The following is a 26,551-nucleotide window of genomic DNA, read 5'->3' on the forward strand; positions in this document are numbered from 1 at the left end:
ATGAGCCTTCAAGCTCTCTCATGCTAATTACAAAACTCAAATATTTACCTACCATGCTTCAGGCTCAAGACATGGAGATTGGTTCAAGAAGAATGACTTTTCAAACCCAGTTAAATGGTGCTGCATTTTTTTTATATAAATATTTTGGTTTCTGAGTCTCAAGGGTGAACTAGATCACACTGTAAACTTTTTCTCTGGGAATTTGCTTTATAATTGTGATTTTGCTAGAAATTTGCTTTATAGTTTAGCTAGATCTTCTTTTATGCAATAAATTAGTCCCAGCAACTGTTGGATTGAGAATAGTTCAGCTATCACGAATCTGAGTAACAAAATAATGAAAACTTGAAGCACTCTTATTGGTTGTGGGACTTGGGGTTGTTTATGGCTTTTGGGGTTTGTTTTGTTTTGTCAATACATTAAAATCAGTATTGAGAGAAGATATGGAGGAGGACAATGTAGCTGAGGATGGCTGTATGTTTTGCAGCAAAAAACCCTATGAACTTCAGTGGAAGTTGGATCAGATCTTGGATCTCTAAGGTGTTTTGTTTTGTTTTGTTTTTCTTTCTTTACACTATGCCTAGTGTCCTTTAAGCCTGGCATAACTAATAATAGTTAAAATATTCTCTTCAGTTCCTCTAGAAAATACGTTCTCCAAATGTTTATTGGGTCATGCCTTTTGTCGCATGCTCTTCCTATACATCTCTATAGGCATGCTGTGACCAAAGCTCCTTCTTGGAAAAACAATTTGTTACTCTGTTTTTTACAATAATAATTCTTCCTTTTAAATGAACAATGTGGGATGTGGAGAAGTCATGTATTTGAGGTCATAAACTGTACTGTGGTATTTTTTTTCTGTGATTCAAGGCAGTGCTTGTTTTCACTTCAGTTTCAAAATAAATTATGTTAGTCTTTATCACAGCTGTATAATGTTTATACTGAAGCAATAATACTTTTCACAAAGATGAATATTTAGCTCCAACATTTTGTGAGTAATCTCAATAGTAAATTCACTAGAGAAAAAAACCAGTGTTTCAATATAACACAAAGCATACTGGTTGTAGCGCTGCACTTGGATACATGGTATACATGCCATTTGTTCCCACTGAAGTTATTTGTATTTCCTTTGCTGGGACTTTTTTATCCATTAACCACCTTAAAGAAAGAGTTATAATTTTCTGTGGGACATGCATAAAAATGGCAGTGTTCAGTGCTGGCATTGCTGCCTATCCTGCTGTCAGGGAGTTAGCTGTCTGACACTAGATGGAGATGCATGTTGTCCTAAGGAAGACGCAACATATTTCGAACACGTTACAATTACCATGTAAAGGCTAATGATGTCTGTTGAAAATTCTCAACATTTATCTTAAATGAACGGTATTTTTCTGTATGTAGGCTGAGCTAAAATGCCATCCAATATTATTCTGCAACAGGCTACACATAATTGGCCTTGTTATAGAAACTTAAAGGTCTTAAAGATATCTCATGAGTTTATTTTGTAACTGAAACATTCTGCTTTGGATTTATGTGTTAGGTTAATTTCACAGATGGTTTCTAAACTCACAGTAACACAGTGCAAGCTGTTTTTTTTTTATTTATTTTGTTTTAAAGAAGAACTCTTCAACAACCAAATTTCACCTTCAATTAATCTGCAAAACCCTGCTCTTGGAGCCCACCTTTGCTGCTTGCCATCACAATATCTCAACTAGTTCTCTAGGAAATGAGATGAACACAGCCAAGTTCCTTGCAGATTTAATGCTTCTCACTGCTCATTTTTCTTCTGTGAGTGTAAGGTATTCTTTTTATACATGTATTAGAAGAAAGTATTGTTCCAGCTAGGGCTGGAGGGTTTAATTAAGAGGGAAGGTCTCCCAGCATGGCCACTAGATGATCAGGGCTGAATTAGTGTATTTCCCTGCGGGAGATCATTCCACAATTGAAACTCCACTACTGTCAGTGCTTATTGCTGAGACTGAGGGCTGTTATCCTACCTAGTGTTAGGGACCTTAGCAGTGCTGCTTACACTGGAAGGAACAGCTATGTTATAGACAGTGAAGACCAGAATCAAGGCCTTGTTGACGTGACAGAAACGGACAAAGAACTGGTGGACAAAAAAGGGTATGTGCACTTGCAAGGCATTGCACAAGGCTTTCCTAAACTGTAAAAGAAACTCTTGCATATCATGATGCTGATGTACATGTGGGAAATTTTTCTTTTGTTTGCCAGTCAAGTGATTTTTAGAAGGCAAAAATCCCCTTTTTTGACTAAAGTTTCAAAGTTGAAATAAAGTCAATGAAAAATTAACTCTAACACGGGGACTGCTTTTGGAAAGTCTGCAAATACATGTAAAATAAAGGTTTTTCAATGATAAAGGATAGGTATTAGCCAAAACTTGGGTGTATCCTAGTGTCACTACAACAGAATGTCAACTGAAGGGCTTTTACCCTTACTTCTAGACATTAATATATTGTTTTCTCCTTGTTTGACCTATTGTAGTCCTATTTAGCCATAAAGCAGTGATCCCTTGCAGTCCTCTTTGGGGACACCTCTCAGTTTTGAAAAAATGATGAGGCCTCAGGTTATATTTAAAGTGAGACTCTCTATGAACCTGCCGGTAGTGGATTTTCCAGCCTAAAGGAAAAATAAAGTCACAGACATTAGTTGCTCTGTTTAATTTATTTCCTATTAGGATAAAAAGGTCTGTATAATAGTGACATAGAAAAATCTCAATTCATTCAGTTTTTAGAGGTGAACAAACCAGAGGGAAAGGAAGGTTTAACTGTGTGAAATGTCAACAGTTAAATTTTGGCAGCATAGATTTTTGTTCCATTTTACTCAGAACATTACACATTGGCAGATAAAGATGAAAAAAAGTGGCTTACAATTTTATTCTACTTCAAGGTAGAAAAGAAGTGGATTGTGGTCAATTAAATGTTTTTCTCCTGAAACTAAATTCTGGAGTGCCTTAAAGCCATATTGCATCTTACCTCAATCCACAACAGCGATCTCATCTTTCCCAGTTTTTCCCAGAGATCCCATCCTTCCCAATAATAGTGGGTGAAGGTCCTGAGATTGTAAAATGTGTTACGTCTGGTAGGATGTGCTATCCTGAGTTCCAGATCTTTAGCCAAGTCTTTGCTCTGTCGTGTTTTCCTGTGAGACCTTGGACAAGTCTTATGTGTCCAAGCCCTACTTCAATGTCTCTGCTTCACTGAGGTGGGACAGATAAAGCGGAGGTAAAGAGTGCATGTGTCCAGAAGTAGGAGGTATCCCCATTGCATTACCTGTTGGAGCTATACAGAAGAGCACATCACATGTGATATTGCATTTGAATCCATTTATTGCTCAGAAAGCAACAGGGGAATCTCAGGAGTCTCTGTTTCCTGAGCCAGTTCCACTTGGTGTGCTAAGAACAGAGGTGTGAGCAGGTGACTCCCAAACTGCTCCTTGCTTTCTGCTGGAAAAGCTATGGAGTTAGTGGGTCGGCTATGGGACAGGTTGGTACTCTTCCATGAAAAATTCTCATCTAGGAAAGTGAAATTTCATCCATGAAAATCCTCATCTCTGTATAAAAGTATAACAAACAGACATAGCAATATATAGATCTCCCTAACTTAAAGAACAGACTCTAAGAACATCTGCTGTATTTCAACTAATCTTACCTTTACCCTTCTACTAGTTAATACATCTATATTCTGTAGCTATAGGGAACCAAGGAATTCACAGTTGTTTTCCTCCATGCTCATTACATTGTAATGGCTGAGATCATTCTGCGGGGGGGGGGGGGGAAGCAAGGTGAAAGCAACTATTTTTTACATTAGATCAAAACTTCTTCAGCAGCTTTTCTTTTCCTTCAAACACAGCAAAGTTCCATGTCTTTATTTGATGCAACTCATCCAAGCTTTAGCAACTGTAGTGATGCTACGCTGCTTTCCCCCAGAAGAACTGACCTGAAATGCTGCAAAATGATCTTGGCTGAGGCTCTATCATGAAGACTTTCTGGGAGAAAGGCTTAAATATTTAGTCTAAATTCCAGTTTCTAACCTAGAGGGACACAAAGAAGTGTTTGACTGCAGCTGGTGGTAAAAATTCCAAATCATAATATCTTTTTTAGTATACTTTAAACTTCAGAACAATTTTGATTGGTTTCTCTAAATGTACTGAAAAAAATATTTTTATTTCTTTAAAATTAATCTGACAATTTTGAGACAAATCCAATTTTTAAGAAAAGGCTATGTGATACGGGGAAAAAAGCAAAACTGGAGGCTGGGTATTGCTGTAGATCTGTGTTATTTATGTGACAGCTGTCACAGTCATGGTTCTACCAGGGAAAGCAGAGTGGCTGTGAGGGCTGTGGCCCCATCCTTCTTTCGTTTAGCACCTACAGGTATGATGAGTGTATTTCATAGTTATCCCACACACTTTGCAGACATACTTTGCCCTGCTTCACAACTTAGTTGGACCTGTGCCTGCCTTGGCAGTGCTCTGTTGTGTTTCATGTTTGGATTGGCAGATACCTTTCCACATTGTGCTCCTACTCACTATGATGAGATCCTGCTCCAACAAACACTTCCACCTCTGATTTATTATTTGCCCATGAGTAATACTGTTAAAATCATCAGGGCTGTGTCTGTCCTTGTGCATAAGAGTCTTACAGATTCTACTCTCTGAAATTCCTAAAGCCCTTTTGAAATACTTTAGTGAGACAAGAAAGCAGTGAGTCAACATTAGCAAAACATCTCAAATTCTGGGATGCTCCTTTCCTGCGGTGAGGAGGAAAGAGAAAGGAGAAGTGTTAACATCAAATGACATTCCAGAAATCTGCAAGACAGCTATCATTTGTCTTTTGATGGTGCACCTTTTAAGACATTTTCATGATGGCTATTTATTTTCAGGTTAACGTTCCTATGCAGAAAGGGGTATTGTAATGCAATTACATTGCTGTCCACAGTTCAGTTTGACAAAGAACTATCCTTCCACTGCTTCAAGGCTGAATAAAAACCATCATGGAAAATTCTTATGAAAGAACAGAACATATTACCCTTTTAGTAGGCTTTTTGAATCCTTCTAAATTCACTGTAGCTAAATGATATCTCTGCTGGAGAACAGCTTAAAACAACCTGTAGAAAAGATAACATTTTAACTGAAGAATATAATTGAATAGACATTTCTATGGAAACTCTTATATTTCTATAGAATATCCTTACGAGCTCTTTTAAATTCTATAAGACTTTTCCATTTGTTGACACTGCATGTCTATAAAGGATTGTCAGAGAGTTCTCAAAGGACAGAAAGCAAACATTTCACTTACGAATATGTGGATTTAGTATCCAGAAATATGAAGTAATACAACAGAAATATCAAGAATAAGATAGAAGCAATGAGTAGACCCTAACAGGTGAGTAAATAGCTAAAGTATGGCAAATTAGTTTTACATAAAAAAATTCAAAGGGAGAGAGGGAGAGAACGGTGTTAGATAATGGCATAGATCTGCAAAAAGATTCCTGAGGGATGTATTTTTAGAGTGGAAGGTAGTATGCCTGCTATTCATGCATATTTAAGCAGGTGGTTGATTGCTCTCACTGAACTGCTCGGCTTTATTCCAACTGATGGTGTTTGGAATGTGTAATGAAGGCAGAGGGTGGTCATGGTTCTTCCTTCTCTTTATTTATGTGTGCTTTTTAATTTTCAGAATGCCTATGTCAACATCAATCGGATCATGTCTGTTGCGTCAAGGCTTTCCGAGGCAGGCCATTATGCTTCCCAGCAAATTAAACAAATATCTAGCCAGCTGGATCAAGAGTGGAAGAGTTTTGCTGCAGCTCTGGATGAGCGCAGCACCATCTTAGCCATGTCTGCTGTCTTTCACCAGAAAGCTGAACAGGTGAGCTGCTTTTGTGACTGGCAAAATGATCCACGGCTATTTTGATAATGACGATGCTTCAGTTATTACCTGATGGCTTTTGGCTTGTATGCAGTGAGGTTAAGAGCCTTGTTCCTAGTGGATCAGTGTCTCAAAACCAAATAGTAACATTTTGCCCAAAAAACTGGTACATGTTCCCTGAGTGGGTAAGAAAATATGTTTATGCCTTAGTGATGAGAAAGAATCTGATCATAAGTGAATTGCCTAGGTGCAGTAACATGCTGCCTTATTTCTATTGCCTAATATTTCATTAGTGTTGTGGGTAAATTCAGGATGATTATGGTCAGGAAAACAGTATGTATCTGCACTCATCTATATCTGCGGTATGTGCTATGGGCACAGGAATATTCACACATGACATAGACACATACCAGCAGACAATTTCTAGGAGCCAAAGCACATTCTTGTTAATGAAACTCATGGAATTCATTCCACCACCTACCCTTACAGTGCTCTCCATAGCCCCAAATTTTGTTAGACCTCACTAAATAGAGACTTCAGAGACAGCTAGGAACATCCAAGAAAATTTTCCATGTCCCTGAACTCTGGTTTGTGTCTTTAACAACTACCAGAATTGTTCCACAATTTCATAGCTACAAAAGATTTAAAATATGTCAGTGAATAAACCTTCTGCTTTTTTTACACCTAAACCAGGTCCACTTAACAGTGATGGTTCAACTTTGATCATATGTTGATTACATTCATTTTCCAGTGACAAACACTGCTTTGGGGCTCTCTTCAGTATCGTTGTGTGCTTGTTTTTCCAAGTAGTTAATATCAAAGCTACTAAGTGGGTGTGCTTGATGTTTATAAAATGACCCATACTTCAAGTGTCTGAAGAAGAAATTATAACTGATAAGCCAGAAACTGTGCCTCATAAGTCAGAATATATGTATGGAAAAGTTTAGCTCAAAGAGTGAAGATTTTCTTTACTGTTTGTTTCTGACTATAAAATTATAATGGATTTTTCTTTATTTTGTGTTTCCTATTGACATAGCATAGAGCAATTACTCACCCTGCTGGGCACTTACTCATGTAAGCACACTCGGTAGCTCTGATGGGACTGATACACTAAGAAGATGCCCAGTGCAAGTGCTTTCATCTCTGTACAATGGGCACTGCCATGTTTAGGTGTAGTCTTCATGTTAATAATTGTCAGTCATCATATGTTCATAAAGAAAAATCAAAAAATAATTTATATCCAGTCTGTAGTCACAATGAGAATGTTTATTAATGAATTAGTTCTTTCTTGTTTGCTTTGGTTTGTTTGGTGTTTGGGTTTGGGGTTTTTTTGCTTTTTTTATTTTATGAGCATTCCCTTATTTTTCTGAAGTATCAGTCTTGTTTACAATTTATGAGGAGTTGCTGAGGTATTGTATAGCATGAAAAGCAATAAAACAGAAAGCTGTATTGAACTGTCTGTCAAGCTAGAGGTGAATTTTTTTTTTCTTCCTACCTTTTAAACACTGTCAAAGTGGGTATTTTGCCTCAGCCTTAACTTGAAAAAAAGCTACACTAATGTCACTTTCAGCTTTGGGTCTTTTTTCTTTACAATTGTATGCATAGATCTGAAAAACCCAGTCCTGCCTTTGCACCTCTCGTAAGGAACTGAAGTTTGTGCTGCCTGACAGAAGCCAGTCTCTCATTACTAAGCAGACAGGAGAATTTGCTAATTGTGAACAGCAGTTGTTCCTCACTTGCAATAAGAGACAATTCAGTGGAAGATAAGTGCTGATGTGAAGCCTGTAAACTCAGACTGCTGCAAAAAAGAAATGTGGGAGTCAGTGTGTCCGTTAGCCAGGACTAAAATTTCAGCCTTGCTTTAGTAATTCTGGTAGGATAAACCAATGACTTGAATGCTAATAATTTAGCTTTTTGACCTCTGTATAGTATAAAAAGTGAGGCATTTGGGATTTGGTCAATAACTCAGTCTGTTGTCTATCAAACATTTTCCAAATGTGACTGTTTATTATTTGGCATCACCCAGGGTTTGTTTTGTTTTTTTTTTTAACTCAAATCAGGGCTTCATTATTTTACAATAAATAAAGCTTAAATCTCTGAAGCAAAGATGTAGATAAACCCACTATTTCCTCTGTCCCAGATCAAATCTTTTTTTTGCTCCCTTTGTTCTGTCAGTAAAGGTAATCTCATTGTGGATCCAACCATTTCTCCCACAGTGTACCCCTGCTTCCCTCATACCGATCTGATATGCAGATTGTCTTTCCTTCTCCAGTGCAATATGCTGCTACAGTCTCTTTGTTCATTCCTTCGTATTGATTGAAGTTCGCTGTGATGCCAACAGGAAGCAAGTCTATTAGGACCATAATCTTTCAGCCTTTGGCACACCCCAGCCTGCAAGGAAGTTGTTGGCTTGGGACAGAGGTTTATGAAAAGCTCTATGATCTCTATAAAATGCAAGCTGAGCAGGAAGCAACTTGTTTTTCAAGGTCTTTTCCTAAAGACCCCACACAGAAAACTGCACAGAATACAATTTGTCTGGCTTGAAGGATGAAAGGCTGAGTCAACCCTGCTGGGAATTGAACCTCACATCTGTCTTCATGTGCCTCAGAATCACATTGCTTTCCTGGCTCTTATAGCAGATACATGTGGCATGTTGAATGGGATTCGGCTGAACGAGTTCCTGGATCAAAGCTTTTTTTTTTTTTTTTTTTTGCTTAGTTTCTTTTTCTTCTTTTTTTTGTGTGTGCGCACACACGTATGTCTTCCTTAAATTTTTTAAACACAATTTGTACATACTAAACCATCATCAAGAAAAGAGCAAAGAAAAGAAAAGGAAAAAAAGGAAAGAAAAGAAAGAAAGAAAAGACAAATCTAGCCAACTTAGCCTCCAGCCAGGCTTCCTTCAGCATGTGTATTTGATCAAAAGCCAGTAAACTAAATTCCAAACAACCACTATGTCCAGGTCAAGGTACAACTCAGGATATTTAGTGGAGATGTTTCCCAAATGTCCCTTAATTCCACCTGCTACAAATCTCTTGTTTGTTTTGTTTTTTTCTTTTCTCCTCCCCCTCCGCATGCTAGCATGGAGATATTCTAGTGCAAAAGAGAATCTGCTTCTGTATCTTTAGGTATGTCTGAGGCTATTCAAAGTTGCAAGAGAACGTAGGAGAACATGCCTTATCTCACTGTGATTTCAAGACAACTGTGCTGATTTACACCAGATGAGATTCCGGCCCACTAACTGCCAGATGGGGGAAGCAGACATACCAGGTGTCCTCCCTTTCTTGGATGTAATCTCTGAAAGTGTGCTAAAGTATTCATAAGATGCTCACTCTACAGATCCTGTCAAAATGAACAAATTAATGTTTTCAATCAGCTGAGAGATCTCAACCAATTAATTCTGGGTCAGAGTCTACCCTCAGAAGTGCACAAGCAGAATTACTATTTAAAGTAGTAGGTGTTAGGTGCACACGCTAGACATTTATGCTGATTCTCTGAAGACTGACCCCTGACTGTTTGTTTCGTATTACCTTACTCCCCAACCAGGAAGACTACTGTCCTCATCTCTCATCTCTGCCTGGATCTCTCTAAGCACACCCTGAACTCCCCTATTTGAGGAAAGGAAATGAAAACAGAGGAAAAGAAAAAAGGGAGGAAGAATTTGAGGAAAGGGAGAAAAGGAAAAGACAGTTGATATCTGTAAGATGCAGGGATAAGACCAAGACAACTTCTGCATTAGATAGGGAAATTCCAGAAACAACAACAGGAAATATACAATTAGCCTCATACAAAAAATTCAGGGCATCAAGAGATATTATAGGTCACTGAGGAAAGCAGTTTCGTGGCCACCTTCCCATCTTTCCCCACAGCCATTCTGGAGCATGAAAGTACACTAGAGTTTGGTTTTAGTTTCTCTGGGGCCTCGGAGAACCACCCTGGTTATCCTGCAGCTTCCACGCAGAGGCCTAGCAAGCAGTAAGCAAGGACTATGCAAATAATGTGGAGAAATATGGACTACAAAATGTCTGAGCTGTGTTTTGGAGCAGCCATGTGATACAGCATAGCAGTCCCTGAGGAAAGTTAGTAAGAAGTGGTCTGAGAATACATTATTACCTGACCCAATACAGAATTTGGAACTTAGGTGAATAGGTTGTGAGTCAGGAGTAAGCGTAGGTCATTACTTTAAAGTCACTTTTGGTTTGGATCAGAGGCACAAAGGTACCTTAAGGACTTCTTTATTTTTTAGGAGAAATTTTTCTTAATCTTTCCTGAAGTCTTGAAAAACATGGACAATTATTGGAGCCTGTCATTTCAAATCATATTTAAGCAGCTTTTATGTTCCCAATAGGAGCTATTCTAGTCTATGGGCTAACTAGAAATTTAAGCAATTAATTTAAATGGTATTGAGTATCCAGCGGACAGTAACAGCTCCTGTTCCAACCTAACAGTTAGCAATTTACAATTTTAAATGCATCTTTTTTCAACTCAGTCAAATGGTGATTTTGTGATATGAATGTTTCTAGCATGAAGGGTTACATTCAATAAAGATTTTTGTGCCTTCCACAGTGTGTGACAACTAATAAAAATTAACATAGTTGCTTTTTTCAAAATACCTAAATCAATAGTCCTATGGTATGAACTAACACTTTGCAGAAATCCTTAAAAAAAAATTTGCTCTCCCTACGTGAATCTACACACACAGCACAGACCACTATGCACTGTTTCAGGGTATCAGAGTAAAACACTGACAGGCTGCATTTCTTAAAACTTTTTAAAACAGATGATGTCAACTGCTTCTGCTAGTGGCAGAAGTGAAATTACCGATGTAATTGTTGATGTGACATTGTCTATATACAATAGATATACAAAAGAAAGATAGATGTGAGACAACAAGGTGGAAATGCTTTTATGTGCATAAGATCTTCTTGAGACTTCTCCCACCTACTCTGCAAATCACAGTGTGGGGATATGGCAATATATGAGTAACATGACTATAAGAGCTTGTACTAAAATTGGTAGAATTCAGCAGTTTTGATAAGAGTCATAACAGTGTGATTCCAGCAGCAGGAGCACTGGTCTATAAGGTGTAAAGGTCTTTTGTTCACTGTTTCGACCAAGAGATTCATGTAACAGCCCCAAAAGGGATTGATCTCAGCTCCGTGCTCTTAAAACTGCGTAGGAAATGATGTGAATTCCACTACCTTGGCACAAAATATGATGACTTCAGCTTTATGCAAGGGTGTTTGGGGATTTCATCGGAAGAGATTCAACAGATCAGGAGTCAGACCAACACAAGAGAACCTACCATCCTTGCCTCCAGACTTCTAGAAAGCACAGTTTTCACTGGTAGATTTGTACTTTGTAGACATGAAAGTTGAGGAATTTGTCTTTGTCACTGAATCTTTGTGCACTGAAAAGAAGTGTTTACAATGCAAACACTTTATAGCCTTGATTACACAGCAGCATGGTGAATAGCTTTACACTGCTAATAAAAAAGAATGCTGATGCCAGAGTTGAATTGAAATTCGTTGCTTTGAATCTCACAGCCCTTCACGCTGTGAGCGAGTGCTTTACTAACAAGCCACAGGTGAACACTTCAGGAGTGGATAGAGCTGTGATCCTGGGGGTGGTTTTGTGGCATTATGCATTCACCCTGCAGGGCACTGCATCTGTTGTGTAATTACCTGTTCTTTTTTATAAATAGCCCCAAAGTATGGCAGGCTGGTTTAACAGAAAGATGGAGGAAGAGAAAATATTAATAAGAAGTAATGAGGTGGCATTAGGCAGTTAGTATGGACAAAATATGAACATGTGAGCCGTGTCATTGAAGTAAGCCCTGCTTAAAAGAAAAACAGGATGGGAACCTTAGAGACTAAATTCCTCTTTTCTTTTACAGAACAGGCAGCACCCAGGAGAGCTTCCCCAATTTGTTCTGCCAAAGGGCATCAGCACTGCTCTGGAGGCCTTTAAGGTGGAAAAACGTTTTTTTCCATCCCTCTGCTCCCCAAAGCTGTTCAGTTTCTGGCTGTCTGTTAAGGCTTCCAACCAAGGTGCTAAACCATATCAATTGCAATGGCAATGTTTTTTTTTTCTCCCTTTTCGTGGATGTCTGCCCACCAGGAACTGGACTGAGACCAGCAGCTCATTTTGCATTGGCTGCTTAGCAGCCGTCAGATGGTAATGGTATCTGGTCACTGCTGACCTGGGCCAGAATCAAATGTGTGACCCAGGGGTTTAAAGCCTTGGTATCCTATTAGCAATCCCACTGAGCTGGCCCTGGGTTGGGAACTGCTTGAATACAGACTGTCTGCCTTTCACTGAAATGAATGTCAGCACTGATTTCAATGGAAGTTTTCTGTTGCTCAAATTAGTAGTGTTAAGGACAGGTAAGCGACTGAGGGAAGACTGACAGCTGAGACAATGCCAAATACAGCTGGAGCTGTAACTGTGTCCTTTTGTGCTTCACACTGATGTTTTTTTCTAAACATATTGCAGCCTCCCTTTTTGGAATGCAAAGTTGTAGCCTCCCTGCATGGTATGCAAAGACTCTTAGAATGGGTGTTTTCTGAGCCTGGTTAAAGGAGCATTTGTTTTTAATCCAGAAGAAACAGAAAACATTCCTTTGGATCTAGGTGTTCTTCGAGTACTGAGGAGGTGACAGGAACGTGCTGTTCCAGGGTGCCCAAAAAGGACTCCTTTGTAACTGTTACGTTTTCCTCGGTCCTTGTTGCAGTCATATATGGCACTCTAAAAAGAAAGTTTTCTAATGTTGATGAGATGTTGTTCTGTGTTACTGTTGCTCATTGTTCCCGGAATTGTCTCAGTTCCTTTCAGGTGTGGACGCCTGGTGCAAAATGTGCAGTGAAGGAGGTCTCCCCTCAGAAATGCAAGACCTGGAACTGGCCATCCATCATCATCAGACCCTGTATGAACAAGTAACCCAGGCCTACACAGAGGTATGTGCTTCCCAGAGAAGAATGTGAGTATCTGTTAAGTGATAACAGATATTTGACTGCATTTTGGAGCTTAGCTTTTCTAAATGAGATAGGTTCTGCTTTCCATTTCTGCAACTTTTTCAAAGAAGGAGACAGATCTAATCCCAGGCTGTAGGAGGTGACTCCCAGCAATCTGCTTGTAAGGGCACAACAGGACAAATCTGAGGGCCAAAGCCCATACAGAAATGAAATCTAGAACTAGTGTTGGCACCCCAAAGAAGAGCCGCTTCACTGCCTTTGCTGAACAGGGAACCCCTTTAAGCCACCAGTAGCTTTACTCCTTTTGCTTTCCTTCTGTGAATGAGTCCTGGCCCTAGCACAGGTATGCTAGTGGGAACAGAGGATGCCAAAGGCTTTTTCCTTCAATATACAAAGTCACGGAGATGTCAGGTCCTCATGACAATGAATGCTACAAAAGACTGTGCTTTAGATGATAGAATCACAGAATCTAGAATCTTAGAAAATACCGTTAAGATCATTGAGTCCAACCATTAACCTAACATTCCCAAGTCCACCACTAAACCATGTTCCTAGGCACCATAGCAGATGTATTGGTATCTACTGTTGTCAAATATGTCAGACCTAAATAGGGTATATGTTATTTTCCTTTAAAAGAGGGTGCTAAGGATGCTAAGACTAAAACATTTTCCCTGGTGTTTTGTCATAAAAACCATAAAATTCTTCACTTGCTTTTTCCCCCATCCAGGCTGCAGCATGAAATAAAAGCTACCAACAAACAGCCAATGTCCAGTGCATCTGACTGTGCAGGCCAGGGTCTGTGTTTAGTCTACTTTATTTTGCAAAAGGGCTGCAGGACCTCCCTGGCATCTGGGAAGACTCCTTTTAGGAATGAGGCTAGTCTAGATGTTCACCCTAGACATAGGCCAACCTGCAAATTACCCTAGGGGTGGGAAGCCATGTATGTTATCCGTTCTATTCTGTTATTCATGTCTCCAGGACTCAAGCTTGTTGGAAAGTAATCCACAGATCACCTGAATGCTTGGGTTTAGTTGTATTTTTCATTTCCCTGTATGGTGCTGTGCTTGACTGTCTTTCTAGATATCAAGGGATTTTACTCCTTGCAGGATTTTCCAAGATGGACTGGAGGACTGTGGTAGTGCTTTCTATACTTAGTAAGTTACCAAGTGAAGACTCCAGAACAGAACAGCCTCCTCCATGCTCAGGCCTTGCTCTGGTCATCGTATTCTTGGAAGAATCTATAGGATAAAATAGAAGAGAAAAGGATTTACTAATCTAGGCTTGGTGGTAGGCACTCACGCATACACAGTGAAATTGTGCAGATACCTTGATGATGAATGTGAGGAACGTTAGAGAGAAATCTCTTATTTTCCAAACACCTGCAAGAATTTGGGAGTTAGTCAATTAGAATGAGCAAGTCTGGGTTGCAATCACAAAGGGCAATTCCTTATTCAATACTCAGGATTCTCAGGAACAGCGGATTGTGTGAGCAAACACAGAACCGTCCTGTCGACCTCTAGTTGCAACTGTGAATTTTGTACATGTTCCTAGTCAGGTGAAAGTAAGTTTTTTTGATTGCATTTAAATTTTTTTTCTAAAAATTAAGTTAAACTGGGATTAAACAGAAAGTAATAATGTTTGAAACTGGCATTTTGTTTATTAGCGTCAATCTTACTTTTTGTGAAACGAAAATTCATTTAAAACTCATTACCAAAAGCAACCTTTTACATGCATATTGCTTTTGCTGATGCTTTCTCAGAAAGCTATAACTTGTTACAGACACTGCTGTTTAAAACATTTCTATATTATTTTACTAATAAGTACACTTTTAAACAGTATGTAGAATTGCCAGAAAGGTTACAGTTTGTTATTTTAGAAATGTTCATCCCTTTTTCCACAGCTACATGGTGAGCTGAAAAGCCTTAGGAGTCCTGCCTCCTATCCACATGCCTATTTCTCCAATCTAGATAATGTCCCTTACCCATAGAAAATAATGTTTCTTTCCTCAGAGCTCTCTATGGTGGGATGAAAATTGTAGCTTTTTCTTTCCTTTCTTTTCCTGAAGAGTCATTGAAAATCTCTGTTCCTATAATTCTAAGAGATTTGGAAAAGAATGAACATTCCTCGGAATAACCATTTTATATGGATATTTAATAGGATATTAATTAACTTTTAATAGGATATATGGGCCTATTCTGTTCTCTTACAGAGTATAACAAAGCAGTTCAGATTCACTGCAGGAACCTAAGAAAAGACACCTGAAGAATCTTAGGGAGACTCTTTTTTTCCATCTTGCCATGTTTGTAGCCATAAGTATTTGCCTTCTTTCCTTTATTGCACTTGAGTGAAGCTCAGAAATAGTGGAGGCAGAGACCATAAGCCTGATATGCAATCCACAGCTAAGCAATCCTCTGCTGCTCCAAGCCAAGCTGCTGGAAGAACAGGCCTTCTTCCTTCTTCTGAGAATCAAGTGGTGCTCTTGCTTTTACTTTGGGTGGAGCAGTGCTGGAGGGAGGAGATACACGAGATGTATGCCTTTGGAAGATTCCCCTCTTGCAAAAAGAGTTCCTCTATATGTCTCTAGCCAGGGTATGTTTATGTTGCTCCACCAGTGTTTCTAGTGGATGAACAGCAGGAGACAAACTTGGGACAACCCTATGGAGGACTGTACTGATCTGGTAAAAATCAGGAGGGAGAGAGGGAAAGGTTTTCTCCAGTCAGGCTTGAGCCCAGTTGATGGTAAGAGCGTCTTGTTCACAGTGACTTGATTAACTGCACTTTACTGTCTGTTCCTAGAGGCATGATATATTTGCTCTAAAGACCAACTTTTTTCCTACTGCAAATTGTAGCTGTTTCACAGATGGCACCATTAGTCTAGTCACTTGCAAGGCTTTGGAGGTCTTTCTGACCCACTATATAGGACATCTACATGTTTTAACTTATTCCCTGGCTATGTATACAGCATCCGTGGAGATTATTCCACTAGCACAACAAAATCTATTTTTTGGTTCACCCAAGGTCACATAACTTTGTACAGAAGCATTTGCATACTGCCCATCCTAGCCCTTCTACCATGAAGCCAAAATGCAGGAATATCACCATATCACAGGAGTGTATACGTGTGTTGTGTCAGGTAGTGAGTTAAACCTTCCCAGAGAGTCCAGCAGCAATTCTGTACTTTTCAAAATAAGTGAGAAATGGTCAAATTTGCTTTGACAAATGCAGCACTGGCACTTACACCTTACAGGGACTGCAAGTCATGCTGGGTGCAGGTCTATTCAGTTTAAGACTTTTGCAATACTTCTTAAAAATATATCGTAAGTGAGATGTAAGTGAAGTGGTGCAAATAAGCTGGGTTGTTGATGCTTGTCTCCTTGCACAGTTCTTGATAAATTCAAAAGATTCACATGAAAAGAGATTTGGTGATTTATTTTTGCAGTTAGAAGGAGAACATGGAAATGACTGAAAGAGCACAGTAGGTAGCTTCTCCATTTGTGAAGCTGTTCCCGTCCTTTCTGAAACCTGTTCATTGGTGAACTCTGAGAGCACAAAGCTTCTATGCCCATTGATTGGGAATGCAGTAATATTCACAACAAAAATACTTTCAGAAAAGAAACTTTTTAAGCCAAAGAACTTCAGAGCTGCAGAAGATATGAAATCCTGGAATATGTATGTAATCCTTGCAAATACTGAGTACTACTGGTTACCTGATTGTCACTGTGCTCCTTGCCATATATTTACTCCAGCATGATGGGACAAGCATGTAAATTGGAGAGCAGGATAACACTTCTAATAGCCTCTGATTTGTGTTAATGATTATAACAAGACAACACAAGCACTTGAACTCTGGCGTTTATCTCTGGCTGTGCAGAGAAGAACTGGAAGGCGATGCCCATCAGGGAAAAATCATAACTTGTAATTTCTGAGGCTTTTTAGACAGACAACAGGAACAAATTATCATGCAATAGATAAAAGCCTAAATCCTATAGAAGAAAAAGGAGTAAGAGGGAATGCAGAAGTGTACTAACTCTTTCCCTTACACCACAAATCTGGGAGAACGTTGTCCTGTCTCAGCTTCGGATGAAGCAGGGCCATACAAGCTGTTGCCTTTGAAACAATCTTTTTGTTCTGCATTGCTCCTCCCACTTAGACTTTTTATTGTAAAGGCCTTGTTGGCCATATTCACCCACTAGTCAGCTCTGGAAAAGCACTTTTTTGTAAGATGACTGAATTTAGTCTGGTGTTTTGATCAGTCATAGTTAGTATACAGAATATTTCACCCAAGGATCTGACCCCTCAAAATGGAACTGACATGCAGGGCCTGCACTTGCGAGATGGAGTAGGTATGAATAGGTCTATATTATGGCACAAATTTTCCAGGAAAGTTGTCCTGAGTAAAGCATGTCTGTCATATTGTCTGTGCAATAATGTATCTCTTACTGGTAAACTTTTGAACCCTTATTGTTAGTGCTGATTCTGCTGTGATTTCTATCAGTGTAAATCAGCAAGGACTATACGAAAAGCATTATAACACGACCCAGGGACAGATTCAGACCAACTGTAAGCGCAAAGGCCAGTAACAGGAACATACTGAATCCATACAGTGAATTTAGCCATTGCAAAGAGTGAGTTTCTGGTGTAATAAGCTGCTCCCAAGTGTGTGCATACCCTTGGTTTCCTCTCCCAGTGATTAAATTGTTGCTGATTATCTTCCCACAGATAAAATAGGATGTAGCGTGCCTTGTCTCCTTCCCTGTCTAGAAGCTGCTTCTTCCTGCCTAGCAGCTATTGCCACCTCCATAATGTTGCCAAGGTAACACCTGTGCCTCAGTGTTTCCTCCTAAAATCCTTCCTCATATCGCCACTATCTACTGCTGTTGGCGAGCACAATCGTTCCCTCTGTGACCCCAGAAGTCTCCAGCATGTGCAGATTGCTCCAGCTGGTCTTCAGCAGCAACTGAATTTGAGTATGGAAAGTCACTCCCTAGGGACTCTCCAGTTATTTCCTGATCTAATTCCAAATTGCCCTGAACATTTAAAAAATCTCGAAGGATCTGCCTAAGCCCACCTAATAGTCATAAATATGATGAGATTTGACTCCCACTTTTGCCAGTATAACTCTCAAAGGCTCTCTTGATTTCTCTGAAAATGCACCAGATACACACTGCTACAACAGACTGGGATGTAGCATGGCTTGCCAAAAGACACAGGTTTGGGTATTAAAGGATATTTGCTGCATTTGAACAAGCAACTTATAATACAGAAATAAATGAGACTTGGAAATCCTTGAGATGTGTTTTAACTTTGACTGATAATGTTCAAATTTAAATTGGATGAAAAACATTCATTAAGCCATTCTCTGGCAAGATTGGTGATTGTGGTTGCATTGAAATAAAAACACATTTCAGAAAATCTTGTCATTTTCACTGCAGTTTGTTTCAGAGGGAAAAGAGAAAAGGGGGCTGGGAAGATGAAAGGGATTCCGATAGTGTCCTCATTTACCATTTCTGTTGAACAAAATATTTTAACTTTGCAATCTGCAACTGAAAAATATTTTAAAAAGCCATATTTAGAGAACCAGTGCATGCACACACTTGTTAATAGCAGTTTGGTTTTTATGGTTCCATTTTTCATTTTGCCCCTGCAATAAGAAAATGTTCCAGGAAAAAATCTGGCGTTAAAAAATCTGGCATTCTGGGGTTTTTTAATGCCCAAATGCCTTTGCATCTGCAAATGTGTTTTAATATGCTCAAAAAAGGTTGCACATGTGCAGAGGGCTTTGCATTTGCCAGCAAACTTTGTAGCCCATTGAAAATGGAGACTATAGGTCCCTCTGAGCTGTTCCTGGGGAAGAAAAGAATCACTATCACATACTAATTTATTTTTCACTGCCACCGAATGAAATACAGAATCGGAATGTCACACTTCTCAACATATATACATACTTAGTAATCCTACGAAGTAAAGGGCTCTCCCTTATCATACAGAATATGAATGACGCTGCCATCTGTGGTTTTCTTAAAATGCCACCTCCTCACAAAAATAGGCCCGCTATTGCAAATGCCACCTGTCATCAACTAGTACATGTCAAGAATTTTCAGTGCCCGAGTGTCAGAACATAATATAGTCTTGGGATCTCTGTCTCTGTGTATGCAAGTCCCAGCAGTGCAGTATCTGTGCTCCTCCTGAGTGACACAGCAGGCCTACTAGGAAGCAAAGGCAGGTGCTGAATGTGTGAGTACAAGTCAAAAAGAGATGTTATGAGGTCTTTCTTCCTTTTTGACTAAAATAAGGAAAACACGCAGGGGAAAAAGAATCAGCTAGACTGTTCTCTGTCAGCTATTGGATGTTTAAGTATCAGTGCAGTGAAGTAGACCTATTTCTTCACTCAGGTGAGCCAGGATGGAAAAGCCTTGCTGGATGTCCTACAGCGTCCCTTGAGCCCTGGGAATTCTGAATCCCTCACTGCTACTGCAAACTACTCCAAGGCTGTTCACCAGGTGTTGGATGTGGTACATGAAGTCCTGCATCACCAGCGGCGCCTAGAGAGCATCTGGCAACACAGAAAGGTCCGGCTACATCAAAGGCTGCAGCTCTGTGTTTTCCAACAGGATGTTCAACAGGTAATATCATTACTAAAGGAGATAAAGACTGGCCTTTCTTTGCAGCCATAAAGATTTTTTGGTGACTCATCTAGAGGATATTGCCATAACCAAGATTTCACACACAGCTCTATCTATGCTAGAAATATGCTAAAATCCTAATGCACCTTTCAGTACCTCTTGGTTTGATGTTGGAAATCATCAGTCAGTCCATTGATTATTGATCAGTCCATTCCCCACAAGAATGTGACACTTTTCAGTGGTTAATTTTTCACAAGTGAGCAATTAGCTGTAGGTACTCTACTGTTCTTGAGAAAGTGATGTTTAATAGAAAAAAGAATTTCAAGTGTAAAAAGCAATTGAACTGTGGTATATTTCACCTTCCTATGCGGAAACAATACAGATACAGACCTTTTGGTGATGGTGTTTAGATGATCTTTGCATTATTACCGCTTATGGAGTCCACATACCTGTGCTATGAGTTTACTGGCGCAAATGAACTGCACACCCCAACGTGCAGAGCCCACTCACAGAAATACAGTTTATACGGTACAGGCTCACATCTGAGAACTTGAGCTCCAGGTGAATAACGTTCCTCTCCCAAAGGAATCCATTTGTGTACCAGCACAACAGCATAACTGACAGTAAGTATGAGATGCCATGTTTGTAGCTGCCAAATATGCAAGCACAATCAACAGATGTTACAGGACTCTGCTCATTCAGGATGGTGTGGTTTGTTTAAGGGCCCCATTACAGCCTGAAGCAGATGTTGGTAGCAATATGGTACTTGCTTTAAATGAAGAGGCTGAATGCTCTAATCATGTTTATGGAGCATTCTAACGTCCCTGGGGTTCTTTATGTCATTGCTTTCCTCCAAGTGAAAAATGAGGTGGAGGCAGAATGACAAAGCCGTCACAAGCAAAATAGACATGAACCAGCAAGGACAGGAGACAGGCAACTTTTATTCAACATGCAAATTTGTGGTCCTGTTAGTGCCATAGTTGAAGTACACCAGCACAGACAGAACTGCAGCTGTAGATATCCTTTGCAAATATGTACGACCATTTCTTTGTCAGTCTTGAAAAGTTTGCCAGAATTTCCACCTGCTCACTTTTTCCTATAAAACCACACAAATATTCATGCTATATATATAACTAAAACTGGGATTGAATGTAACAGATGCTTAATTTAAGCAACTTCACTTTCGTTATGTGTCAGCAAACATTCTGCATGGTAATGAAATTCATAATCTATATATTAAATAGAGCATGTACTTGGAATTCAGAATACTCTCTGCAAACTATATGAAGTTAATATAGTTTGGGGGTTAAAATCTCAAAAATCAAGGCTTGTAAATTCTGATGTTGTTATGCTTTTTCCAATTATGGTATATAATGTCAATAAGAATCCATATTATCTTAGGCATTCTTCATCCCCTAGGGTGATTTACACTTTTGTTCAATCTTTCCAACCCGAAACTTCCTCTCTTACATCTTCTGAAATCAGTAGAAGTATTTAGGAGGTTCATTCATGAAACCCATTCAGACTTTTACTTCCCACATATGCAAGGCAATGAGGCTGTGTCACTGGTTTTCAAAAGGAACAGGTCTTTTGTACATACTGTGGCTTTTGGTGAGAGGAAAAGAACCAAGCAGTAAGAGTCACTGGAGTACAATCCCTTTAGAGAGCATTACTCTATGTGATCTCTGTTGGCAGCAATCTTGCCAAATTTTTCTCTTAATGGGTAGTTATTATCTGGGAAGCAACAACTTAATGACAGACATGTTTCTGTCCTAGCACACACTTACTGGAGGCATCTCTTTGTCCTACTTAGAAAGCAGAGAGGAAGAGATGAATCATTCTGTTCACTAAACATCTGTACTATTCAAGATAAATGCTTTGTAACTCATAAATGAATTATCAGCTAAACAGAAATATGAAGTGTAGATTCCATGAGGAGGAGCAAGATATCTGAGTATGTTGATGGGGGTTTTTTTGAAAATAATCACCTCCTATATATCTGTCGTGCAATTCCTATTATGCTTATTTTGTTAAATGCCCATCAGTTGGCAGGTGAAGCTGTCTACCTGTGTGTTGTCACTAACCTAAGTAATATTTATCTATAATAATTTGATACCTTGTCAAAATTTAATAACCTTTAACTGAGTTCTTCCTGGTTCAAGTCTAAAAAGAAAGATGTGAGAGAACAAATCCTGACAGAAGAGCCCTGAGTTTATTAGACTTCACTGTCTTCCAGACAAGTAATGGTACAGTGTAGTTTCTCTAAGGAAGATGCTCCTCTTCCCTTTCCATCCAGCTCAAAATTAAACGTGTTCTCACAGATGCAGTTTTCCCTATCAGGATGTCCCGTGGCTCACCCTCTCCAGCTGTTGGCCAGTGCAGTAAAAATTCTGGTGAAAGATGATCTCCGTGTCGGAACCTACACTCCCTCACTTGTTCATCTATACCTTTCTCTTCATGTCAGCTGTTCTGTATCAATCTTGTGTTAAAAGCAGATGTGAATAGGGACAGGTTTTGTTGTGTTGCATGTTTTTAATACAGACTCCAGCATTATTTTGCATCCTCTCAGTCTGCCATTAACAACATTAATAGCTTTTGGTAAAGACACATTTCCAAGAAGAGATTCTTATGAATCTTGAGAGACCAATAATTCCTCACCTAACTACTCTAGTTAGTCTTGCCAGAGGGATCAAGTATTTAGGCATGCAATATCATGTGTTCATAGAGCGGTCTTGCAAAAGTGGTTAGCTGGATGAAGGCTTTATGTAGGCCAAGTGTGTGCCTTTTGGACTGGATTTAAGGGTTAAGCTGTGTTAAACAGGGCTTGTTCATATCATTCCTGGTGTATTCTGCACCATATGCAAGGCCAGACTACATGCTGTATGCATTACTGGCAGGTCAGGGCTATGTTCTCAGATAGTTACACACTATCAAGGAAATCCTGTTGATTCTAGCTGGGTTTCAGTTTGAACCGCACAAAACCTGAAAATACTGAAAATGATGGATTAAAAGAAATAAAAGTAATTTTTATTCTGAGATAGAAAGTCAGGCATCCTTACAGTCATGTCATAATCAAAATACAAGTTGTGCTGTAGAAAAAAAAAGTTTAAACACTGTGGATTGCCAAGTTACAATATTAATGTAAATGTTATGCTATAAAATATCATTAGAAGTAATCACTACCTCACACCATCAGACATTTTACAAGATTATTTGCTATTACATCTATGTATTAATACAATTACGTCAATTTGCACATGTGAACCAAGGTAAATAATGGTGTGCTAAGGACAACAAGTTATGAATATATAGCATTTTAAAGAAGGAAAGAAAATAAACGGCATGAAACTGCATTTGCAGCCTTCACAGGAAATGGAGCACAATTCACACAGAAGGGATAGCAGTTAAGACAATTTGTGAGCTGTTATGAGGCTCTACGCAGGCAGGAACTGACAAGGAACTCTTTTAACACCAAAAGTATTTAGGATCATTATAAAAATGTTGGGTTGCCAAGTGTGTAAATACTTCATTGCTTCAGTTGTTTTTTAGAAGTTCTCTATCATTTCAGATAGGAAAGAGCTGCGCTGTTTGATCCTTTTAGAACACAGCTGTGGGAGGAGGTGCTGAGATTCTGCCCTGCAAGGGAGGAAAAAAATCGCTTTGACATTCATACTGATATTCTGTAATTGCTGCAGATGCTTCAGCCCATTTTTGGTACCTTTTCCTTTTTGACCCTCTCTGCTCTGGGTTTTCCCCCTCTGCAGACTATTTACCAGCAAATTAACACCATTTCCATTTCTGTTGAGATATGAAATTGTTCTCATGTTGTCTCCAATTTCCACTGCTTTCCACTGTTACATCCTGATTTACCCTGTCTGCCTCTGCATGCATCACTCCACTTTAATATGTTCCCTTTGCCCCTGTGAACAGCAACACTGTGAAACAGCAAGGGTAGCATAAGGGTTGCGCCATGAGCAGATGTTACCAAGCAGCCTTAGAAATAGCTGAAGTAAGTTTATTACGCTGTTCTTCACCCCATTGCCTCCCCCGTCCCCTTTGTTTCATATGGGCAAGAATTTTGTCTGAATTCTCTCACTTCATAAACTCATTCAAGTGAAGTTGTAAAGCCTGAAGCATACCTATTAAAGTAGAAGGAAAATGGAGACCCATCAGATGCATTATTGAAATGGTCTGCGCAAGACTTGAACTTGGTATTTTAAAGCACTTTCGTGGCAGAATAGTCAAACTGCTACTTTTATTCTGCAGGCTTCATTCCTTCTCAGGGAAATTCTCAATCTTTCCATCATTTTCATACATACACACCAACACTTTAACCTGACACAGGCAGCCTTTTTCTCCACAGGTTCATGTGATTCTCTCAAGGCCACTGATGGTGCTGCTTCCTTCTTGCTTCACCTTGGTTGTGATGGTTGCCTGCAAAGGAAGAGCTGGAAAATAGGTAGATGTAGACGTACTGTGTGTGCTAGTGGAGTTTCTTGGCTATGTACAAAGCCTTCAGTTAGCTCTGGTGGCTCTGCATGGCAAAATCGAATAGGCCCATCATGCCAGATGAAGACCAGTGGTAAACAGCAAGATGACACTAACGAATGCTTACTGGCAAGAGGGTAGGCACGTACTAAGAAAGCTAGGACTGTTGCCATACCAGCTGTAGTGATGTCTCGAATCCTCTTGGTTATTGAAAGGTCAAGCTAGACCAGTGCCAGGTTCACCTGGATTTCTCTAAATTTGTGGATCTGTGTTCTGTTGGCTTCATGCCCAGATACATTAATGGACATAGCTTTGGTTTCCTTGTGTGGTTATCTGCCTCTGGTGATGGATAAAAAGGCCATGTGGCCATACTGATATCATTACATTTACCAGCTGCCATTGTTGTGGGAGACTGCAAAGTATTGCAGAGGAAAGGCTGTCTCTCTTCATAACCAAGCACTTTAACTTTTAATGTGTCTGGCTTTTACTGGCCGAGAAAACAGATCAGGGCATGATCTTGACATCATTTGTATGGAAAAACATCCTGCCAACATCTATCTCTCTCCATACACTATCTGAGAATGCTGAAGACTTCATGTGATACATGTGATCTACGTAGTCCATTTGCAGAAGAATGCTAGGGTATTGGAGGCAGTTCATGATTCATTTAGCGCTCAAACAAAATTTTAGAGGATTAGGTCTGTACATCCCCCCCCACATGCACGCATACACTCAGTTGTTTTGATCACTTCAAGGCAATGAAGAGTTCTCCAACATTCTGTAGTTTTCCAACTTGTCATAGTTTGTTTCAAAGACAGAAGAGATCAGACTAAAGATCTCCTTTTATGCTTTTTTTACAATAATACCTTCACTGGGTCTTGTAAAACAAGAGATTTATTTGTAAACAATTGCTAAGGAAAAAGAACATTATAATCAAGTCAAGATTATATTATATTTACTACCATATGATTTCAGCCACAGTACCATGCAAAAATAAATCACATGCTCTGTGTGCCATCTGAGCAGATTTAGCCTGTAAATAGCTACTGCTGACAGATCACTAATTAAAATGTTACAATTCAAAGCATCCTAGAGAATTTTCACAGCCCCTTTGGTGAATTTATCAAGTAATGAGAGGCATTTAATGTTTGTCACTTACATGTTTACATTTTCAAAGTATTACTGCTGTACTTTCTCTGAGCTTAGAAGGTATGTGTGACCTTACCAGCCATAAGGTTGAAGTATTACTTGATAGTGAGTAGAGGTTCTAACTATGGTTGTATTGTCCCCAAAAATTAATGAAAAAGGAACTCAGGAGTCAATGCTGGTAAAACTGCTTGGCAATCTTCTCCCAATGGGATGTAACAGGAGAGAAAACAACCTTTTGTTATCTGTGACTGAGAGATAAATAGCTCTATTTTCACTAATCCTGTCCTTCTAGCAATTGTTGAGGCCAGAGTGTCCACACCTGGTTTATTATCTGACATAAATATCTCACCACACAATTCTGATAGATCACCATACAACTTTTAGCTCTAAAGGACTAACTTAGTAAGATGTGCACGTGTTTCCAAACCCACGTTATGTCTCTAACAGCCTCTTATTTAGTACTTGTCTGCTTTATTATTTATGCAGCAAAGGATGGTACGTTTGTAGTAAAAGGTTTTTTTGTTTGTTTGTTTCCATCCACTCTTCGTCACAGACCATGCAATAAAACATCTTGGCAACTGCTTCTTTAGAGCAATTTTCATTCCCTTCCTTTTGTTCCTGCCAAAGGAACTGGCACGTTTTCAGGCAATGTGAGTGCAAGTCTAGGCAATGAAGAAATTTGTGGCCCCACTCATCTTCTGAAGAGGACTAACAAGTAACCGACACTGACACTGATTTGAAAGTAAAATGGTGGTATATTTGTGCTGATTAGTATCCTGCAGATATTATGAAATGAATTAATAATGACATGGCCATTTAAATAACACAAGAGTTGCTGAGTGACTTAGTTGCTTATTTTGAACTGTTAAAAAAGGACTGTCATTCCTTAATTTGAACCCACAGTGGCATGGGATTATGCAGGAGTTTCACATGATTTCTACTGGCTGTATATGTATCTCTAAGCTCTGATGGTGGCAGAGAGAGTAGTAGAATAAGAGCACCCTGCACAGCTATACAATCCCTATTACTCAATGACCAGCATGGCACAAGGCAGCCATGCTAGGAAGGAGAATATTGCCCACATATTTCTTCAGTTTCTGGTGATTTCATAGGGATGTTTCTCTAGTTCCTTTAGCTTGCAAAGACATGGAGCATTTACGGACAGCGCGCTCAGGGTTGTCCAACCCAAACAGGACAGGGTTCTTGGAAAAAGAACACAGCTGAAAGAAATAACATGCATTTTTCCTCTTTACCAGTGACTCTGGCATAGAAATCTGCCCTTCAAAGGGCCACAGCATAGCTTCCCAAGTGAGGAGTGCAAATATGTGGCACTTCGATATTTGAGCATGTTCAGACAATGGCTGTTGGTATAGAGCTAGGCTCTGTGTTTCTGTCCAGGCAGTCACCTTTGCACCCTGTAACCAGCGATCACTGTA

At 39.4% G+C, this 26,551-nt stretch overlaps 1 protein-coding gene across 5 annotated transcripts in view; it reads left to right on the forward strand.

The window, feature by feature from the left end:
• Positions 1-26,551, forward strand: part of KALRN (kalirin RhoGEF kinase) — a 523,968-nt gene that overhangs the window by 238,733 nt on the left and 258,684 nt on the right. For all 5 annotated transcript variants that reach the window (XM_050900356.1, XM_050900357.1, XM_050900358.1 and 2 more), the window contains exons 8-10: positions 5,690-5,881; positions 12,706-12,837; positions 19,248-19,478. In XM_050900356.1, coding sequence (XP_050756313.1) covers positions 5,690-5,881; positions 12,706-12,837; positions 19,248-19,478 — 555 coding nt within the window. The remainder of the gene's footprint in view (positions 1-5,689; positions 5,882-12,705; positions 12,838-19,247; positions 19,479-26,551) is intronic.

Source organism: Gymnogyps californianus, chromosome 7, assembly GCF_018139145.2.
Source record: "Gymnogyps californianus isolate 813 chromosome 7, ASM1813914v2, whole genome shotgun sequence".
NCBI lineage: Eukaryota > Metazoa > Chordata > Aves > Accipitriformes > Cathartidae > Gymnogyps > Gymnogyps californianus.